Below are 6835 nucleotides of genomic sequence, written 5' to 3' on the forward strand. Positions count from 1 at the left end.
CAGCAGTCCGCAAATTCTTTAAATGCCAGCCACATTTTAAAAAACAGTAATGTTCAATGCTACGTGTATAGACCACAGTGCTGAATGGAGACCACTGAGAGGATGGTGATATTCAGCAGCTGTCCACATAGCTAAGCAGTTTAATTTAGGAAATCCTTTTTAATGTCCTAAACTAAACTGCTTAACTATATGTATTGTGGCTGAGTGTCACCACTTTGGGGGAAATGCTGCAAAATAGGCTCTAACATTTATGTACACACTAGTGGAAAAGGCCCGTTTCGAAAAGAAATGAAACGGGCGCTAGCATGTAGTTTGTTTTTCTGTTATTTTTGTCTGTTGATATTAAAAAATATAAGTGTTTTTAAAAAAGACAGCATTTTTTTTGTAAAAAGTTGTATTTGTATTGTAATTCTTAGTAACATTTTTTACATTTCATAGTAAACAATATGTTTTGTATAATGTTTGTTACAATCATGTAAAAGGTGTCTTTGTTCTGGTACATAAATGTTTTTTTACAAATGCAAGAGAACAGATATATAGTGTTGAAAACATAATATACATATGTCCATCTGTAAATATCAGTTTTGTAAGGAACATGGGAAGTTTGTGAAATGTTTTTGTAATAAGTTCTTAGATTTGTAACATTTCCTTGTATACAATATTTTTTGTATAAATTTTGTTACAATCAGGAAAAAGGTGTCCTTGTTGAGGTCCGTCAATGACTTTGACAATTGCATCAGAAGAGTTCTTTACTCTTGAAAAGGCAACATAGAGTTGTCCATGTGTAAATACTGGTTCTGGAAGGAAAATCCCAACTTTGTCAAAAGTTTGTCCTTGTGACTTGTTAATGGTCATTGCAAATGCCAATTTCACAGGGAATTGTCTTCTACATAGTATAAATGGTAGGTCTGTGTTTGATGGTGCCAGGTCAATACGTGGTATGAAGACAGTACTGCCAGCACTTGATCCACTCAGTACTTGACTAATGATAAGGTTGTTTTTCAAGTCTTTGACTATTAGGCGAGTTCCATTACATAATCCTTTTTTTGTGTTTAAATTTCTGAGTAGTATAATTATTGCACCAATTTTTAAATCTAGTTTATGTGGTGGCATCCCAGTAGGAGTTTGTTGATGAAGAAATTCCACAGGATATAAGTGTTGTTGTTCTTCTGTTGAGTCATTTATGGAATCGGTACTTAAGTAAGTTATTGTGTTTCCTTGTAAGATATTGAGAACGTCGTCATTAATTTTGTCTGCATGTGTATTTTTTGGGCAAAGAATAGTCTTTTGTGCAAAGTTTTCAACTGTGTCTGCAGCAATTGAGTGTCCAAAAACAGCTTCTACTATATCTGTGTAACAAATGTGCTGATCAGGTATTTCAATCATATCTTGGAAACCATTTGGACATGGTAGATTGCCATTAGCTAAATCCATGAGCCAGTTGTTGTATTGTGGATCTGTACAGCGTACGTTGTTGTGTAATTTAAGTATGTGAAATTGTTTCCATAGTTTATTAAATTTAATACTTGATTCAATAATGTGTGTTCGATTAGCATGTGGTACGACTGGTAGAGTTTGTCTGAAATCTCCACCTAGTAGAAGAACTTTTCCCCCAAATGGTTTGTCATTCTTCATGATGTCTTTAAGTAGTGTATGTACAGCAGAAAGTGCCATTGTGGGAGCCATAGTAGATTCATCCCAAATTATTATGTGTGCATCTCTAAGGATTGAAGCATTATTGGAGTTTAATCTGATAGTTGATGTTGAGTTTTCAAGTAGAGGAACTGGTAATTTAAATTGTGAATGATAAGTTCGTCCTCCAGGAAGTAAGTTTGCTGCAATTCCTGTTGATGCAACGGGAAGTGCGATTTTACCTTCTCCTCGGATGGTACTGAGGATAGTTTTATATGTATAAGTTTTGCCAGTTCCTGCTGGGCCATCTAAGAAAAAGCAGTTGTTGGATTGTTGTTTGTCATTGCATGCAGAAAGTATAGTTTTTAAAACTTCTTGTTGGTCATGGTTTAAGTTTTGTTGCATTATTTCTGCGTTATGCTTTTCTTCTGCAGCTTTGAATGCAAGGGTAGGATCTTCAATCTTCTGTGTTATTTTTGGTAAGCCGAAGTGTTGTAGGTTTTTGCCATGTGTTTGAAAAATACTTTGTATTTTAAGAAGGCATAATTGTTCACAAACAGTGCATTCTTGTGTGCATCCATGCATATGTGTAAAATCTTCTAGCATAAAAGTTTTATATTTTTCATAAATTTGTAAAGCATTACATGGTGCTGCAAAAACACAAATGTATGCAAAAACTTCACGTATTTGTTGGGGCATGCTGCATGTGACAGCGTCGTCTAATGTGTTTTCCCACACAGCTTCATCATGAATGAGTCCCATTTTTTTTTGCTGCATCTTGGAATGTATTGTAGACAATATTTTGAACAGTTTTTAAGTCTTGAAAACACTTAGCACCAGGTTGGTGTAGTAGAATTAGTCTTAGGCAATAACGTTCGGGATCTGAAAGTAAATTAACTGCATACATCCTGCCAATTGTTTTATTGTTTTCAGTTTTTCTCTGTTTCCACTGTCGTTGTTTTTTGTTGAAGGTATAGTACATAGGAATATCAATGTATAAAATGCTGTTTGCAGGAGGATGTTCAGCATTAAGTTTAAACCATGCTGTTAAAGTAGTGTCCTTTGTTTTAGCTGTTTCTACTGCAATGGTAATGTTTTTTGGATGGAAAACAATGCTTTGTTCATCTGGCAAGTGTACTTCTAATCTCTGGATAGTGTGTGTTTGGTGATGCATTTCAAATGCATTAAGTCGCCATGCAGCTTCAGGAGCAGTAACATATCTTGAGTCTGTGAAGGTTTTAATTTCATCGTGTTGTGAAGTTTTGTGCTCTGTGATGAGGACATTAGCACAATCATGTCCTTTATACACATATTTGAAAAGGTATTTGACACTTTTAATAGATGCACAGACTTCTACATTTATATGTGAATTGTATTTGAGTAGTAAGAAAGGGTTGTAGGGGACTACCCAACTGTTATTAATGATTTTTCCATGTGAAAGTGTACCAACACCATTATCTCTTCGACGGTATTTAGGGTATCCATCACAATTTTGAATAGTTTCATTTTGAAAGGATTTGGGGAATTCTTTTGAGCACTTCCCAGAAACCATGCATGGTAAATTTAAGGTGGTGTTATTGCAGGGGCCATGTATCATATGTTTTGCAACAATAGAATGGAGACGTGGGAATTTTTGTATGTCAGGTATTTCTGCACAAACGATTTTATCAATTAACTCTGTTGTTTTAGGCTTGTGCTCTTCTGCTAAGATGAGTAAAATATGTGCATGAGGTAATCCACGTTTTTGAAATTCTATGACATGTATTTTTGCAAGAGGGATACCAAGTATGTGTTCTTTGCATATGTCTTGTAGTAATTGTTTGAGTTTTAAATGAAAGACTCTTGCCACTAAGTCTGGTCGAAATTCTGACGTTTGTCCTTTATGTAGGTTTTCAGTAATTTCTTCCCATTTAGGGTTGCATGTCATAGTAATAAATAGATCTGGTTTTCCATATTTCCGAACTATGGCCATTGCATCTTGATAATTTTGATGCATATTTCTTGGGCTTCCTGAAAATGTTGATGGTAAAATGAATGGCTGTCCTGGAGTAAATTGTGGATCTGTATTTTCACTGGCAAGGTGGTCCATTAATCCTTTGTATTTTTCAACTCGTAAAAGTTTTTGGTTTTGTCTAATATAATTTAGTCTGTTGGCCTCAGTTTTAATATAGGCATCCACAAAGTACTGTTAGGTTAGTTTTCCAGCTGAAAGGAAAGGATTGAAATCCTCTCTGATAGCAAAACGGTATCCATAGTACTGCATTTGTGTTACTCTAATTCTGGTTTTTTTTTCTTTGTTGCGCATGTTCCTGAGACATTCAGGTTGTTCAGACAAAGGAATATTTATCCCCCAGCTCTGATCTCCATATGGGAATAGTAACGGATATACCATAGGTTCAAGGTTTGGATCTAACACACTTATTATTTCAGTTTGATTTGTTTGTTTTTCTGTGTTTCGGCAGTGTATTATCAGATCTCGATGTAAAGGAGGCTCACCTTCTGTGTTTTGAAAAATGAAAGCAACCTCATTGGCTCTGGGTGCATTGTATCGGCGTGGATCATGTTTCCGATCTTGGACAATGGCCATAGAAATTCTAGGTGGTTCTATTGTTAGTCGTTGTGCTTCTGCTATACTTTCATTCTCTACTTCATATAGCATTTTACAGGCGTCAGCAAAAGGATTTTCAGATGCCATAAAGTTGCTTAATTGTGTCATTAATTTTTCATGGATGTGTGCATTTGGTAAGATTTGTAGTCTCTGAAGAGCTGCTTCGTCTGGATCTAGAATATATAATTGAGCAAACTGTCTTTGTTTCTCATTGTCTGGATGCAGTGATCCTGTTCTATGGTAAATAGTGCCATTGATTCTAAAGCAGTAAGGGCCATATCCAGGTGGAGGTGAAATGTTAGCTCCCATAGATGCAAAGGCTAAGGAACTATTAATGGAGCGAATATTTTCAAAGAAATTTTTAGAATATTGATGTTCCCCAGACAGAAGCTGCTGTATAAGTTCATTAGATCTAATAGGTGGAAGATATACTTTTCCCTTACTACAGCACTTTGTAAAGAAGTTGTCAGAAGGTCTTTCATTGTTGAAATGTTTAGCTTTGCAAAAAATACATATAGCGTTCATTAGACCACAACTGTAGTATGGAGTGTTGTTCTCATTTACACAGTCCATTACTGCAATTCCTTTGTTTGAAGTTGTAGAATGTGTCGTGACTGTTGGGTGTGCTAAATCTTGTGGTTTTTCTGTAGCTGTTAGTCTCTTTTTGTGTTTGTATGCTTTTCTTGTTCTATTTGTTGGTGTTCTTTTTTTTTGTTTTTGTAAGCATGTGTGTATTTCTGTTGTAGTGTTTTCCTCATGTAGACGTGGTTTTTTTTTATTTTTTAAAGCTGCACGCCTTTTTCGTTGTGCTTCTGTTTTACTTTTCGTACGGTTAGTCTGTTCCTCATCAGTTAATGTTGTAGTATTTGTTTTCATGGACCTTTTGCTTGTAGTAGCTTGTTCAGTTAAATCTGCATTTTTCTGCTGAGTGACAGTAGCACATGTTTTTGTTAAGGGTGTAGTTATTCCATCTTTAAGTTGTAGAAAATCTTGATTACTTATTGTTGTTATATTCTGTTGTCTTGACCTTTTCCTTGCAGTTGGTTGTTCACTTAGATGTGCCTTTTCCTTCTGGCTCATAGCCGCACGCCTTTTTTTTTGAGCTTCTGCTGTTTTTTGTTTAAGTTCTGTCAAGTGTTCAGTACTAAGTGCTGATAGATTTTCTAATCTTGACCTTCTCCTTGCAGTTGCTTGTTGACTTAGATGTGCCTTTTGGTCGTGGCTCATAGAGGTACGCCGTTTTCTTTGAGCTTCAGTTTTGTGTTCTTTACGTTCTTTCACTTGTTCAGCAGTTAATTTTGTTATATTTAGTATCCTGCTACTTTTGCTTCTAGTGGCTTGATGTATCTTCTCATCCTCAGTTAAAGCTGCACGCCGCTTTTGTTGTGCTTCAGCTTTTTTGCGTTTACGTTCTGCTACTTGTTGAGGAGATATTTGTTTGATATGTTGTTTAGTGCGCCTTTTCCTTTTAGTATCTTCTTCATATTCTTGTACTTGTTCATCCTCACTTAGAGGTACATGCCTTTTCTGTGGTGCGTGAGATGTTTGTTGATGTTGTGTCTGGTGTTCCTCAGTTATTATAATATTTCGTATAGTTGATTGCTTCATTTCATGGTGTTCTGTAGTTTCACATGTGTTTTTCTTCTGAGTGTGAGTAGGCAGTGTTTTTCTTATTTTTTTCTTAGTATCCTGTTCAGGAGGGGTTATTTTTTTTTGATAGGTGTGATCTGCATATTTACTACAACTGGCAGTCTGTGAGGTTTTTGGTTCTGTAGTATCCATATCCAGTGAGAGTGCTGTATGAAACTGTATATGAGAAATAATGTTGACAGTGAGATGCACAGTTTTTCTTTGAGAGATAGATGCTGTGTTTCAGAGAGTGAATGAGGAATCACTGTTTCTCTGTCAATCTGTCAGGCAGGTTATGGTTTTTCTGATATCCTGTTTTATAAATCACTGTCTGCTATCTGTCGGCTGTATGTATGGTTCAGATGACAACAAAGTGTAGATGAAAGGCTCAGTGGAATTCTGTGTTTCTGAGTATCCTGCTCGCTGTATGTCCAGTGTTCTGAAAGAAATGAAGGGGGGGGGGGGGGGGGGAATGTAAGTTAGCATGTGAGGTCAATTGTGTATTAAAGTGAAATATTATGACAGAGTATGTATATGATTGATGGTAAGTATGTAGCAGTATGTGTGACATAGAGTCTGTATATGTGACACACACAGTATGTGAGAGAGACAGCAAGTATCTTGAAAGACACAGAATGTGTGAGCTCCAGAGAAAGAGTGGTTGTGAGAGAGAGTGTAAGAGACAGTAGTTGTGAGAGAGAGAGTGTAAGATAGTAAGACAGAGTATGTGTTCGTGTGTGAGTGAGAGAAAAATATGTTGAACTTAAAGGTCACAGTTTGTGTGAATAGTTTTATTTCCCCCAATGCATGTGTGCCCATCAGTTTGTCTCCCTTTGTATTTGCTTCATGTTGTCCACCAACCTCCATACCTGTTAGTAGAGTGTATGAGAGTAGTTGATGTGCGTAGTCTGCTTCACAGTGTCAGTGTAGTGAGGTGTCTTGTTGGTATCCTGTTACTTGTGACAT

General features: G+C 36.3%; 2 protein-coding genes across 2 annotated transcripts; both read right to left on the reverse strand.

The window, feature by feature from the left end:
* Positions 1 to 470: 470 nt before the first annotated feature.
* LOC115478208 (ATP-dependent DNA helicase pif1-like) lies at positions 471 to 2490 on the reverse strand. Its single transcript, XM_030215503.1, has one exon. It carries the CDS (start codon positions 2407 to 2409, stop codon positions 631 to 633), a length of 1779 nt encoding a protein of 592 aa, XP_030071363.1. The 5' UTR covers positions 2410 to 2490; the 3' UTR covers positions 471 to 630.
* Positions 2446 to 3814, reverse strand: LOC115477088 (the record flags this gene model as incomplete). Its single annotated transcript, XM_030213703.1, has 2 exons — positions 2446 to 2461; positions 2538 to 3814. Coding segments are annotated over 2 exons (1293 nt in total), but the record flags the coding sequence as incomplete, so codon positions are not given.
* Between the last annotated feature and the right edge of the window lie 3021 nt (positions 3815 to 6835).

The sequence above is a fragment of the Microcaecilia unicolor genome, chromosome 9, assembly GCF_901765095.1.
Source record: "Microcaecilia unicolor chromosome 9, aMicUni1.1, whole genome shotgun sequence".
Taxonomy (NCBI): Eukaryota; Metazoa; Chordata; class Amphibia; order Gymnophiona; family Siphonopidae; genus Microcaecilia; species Microcaecilia unicolor.

Coding starts and splice junctions, on each gene's coding strand:
- LOC115478208 (XM_030215503.1), bottom strand. CDS start 2,409: ATGCAGCAAAAAAAAATGGGACTCATTCATGATGAAGCTGTGTGGGAA.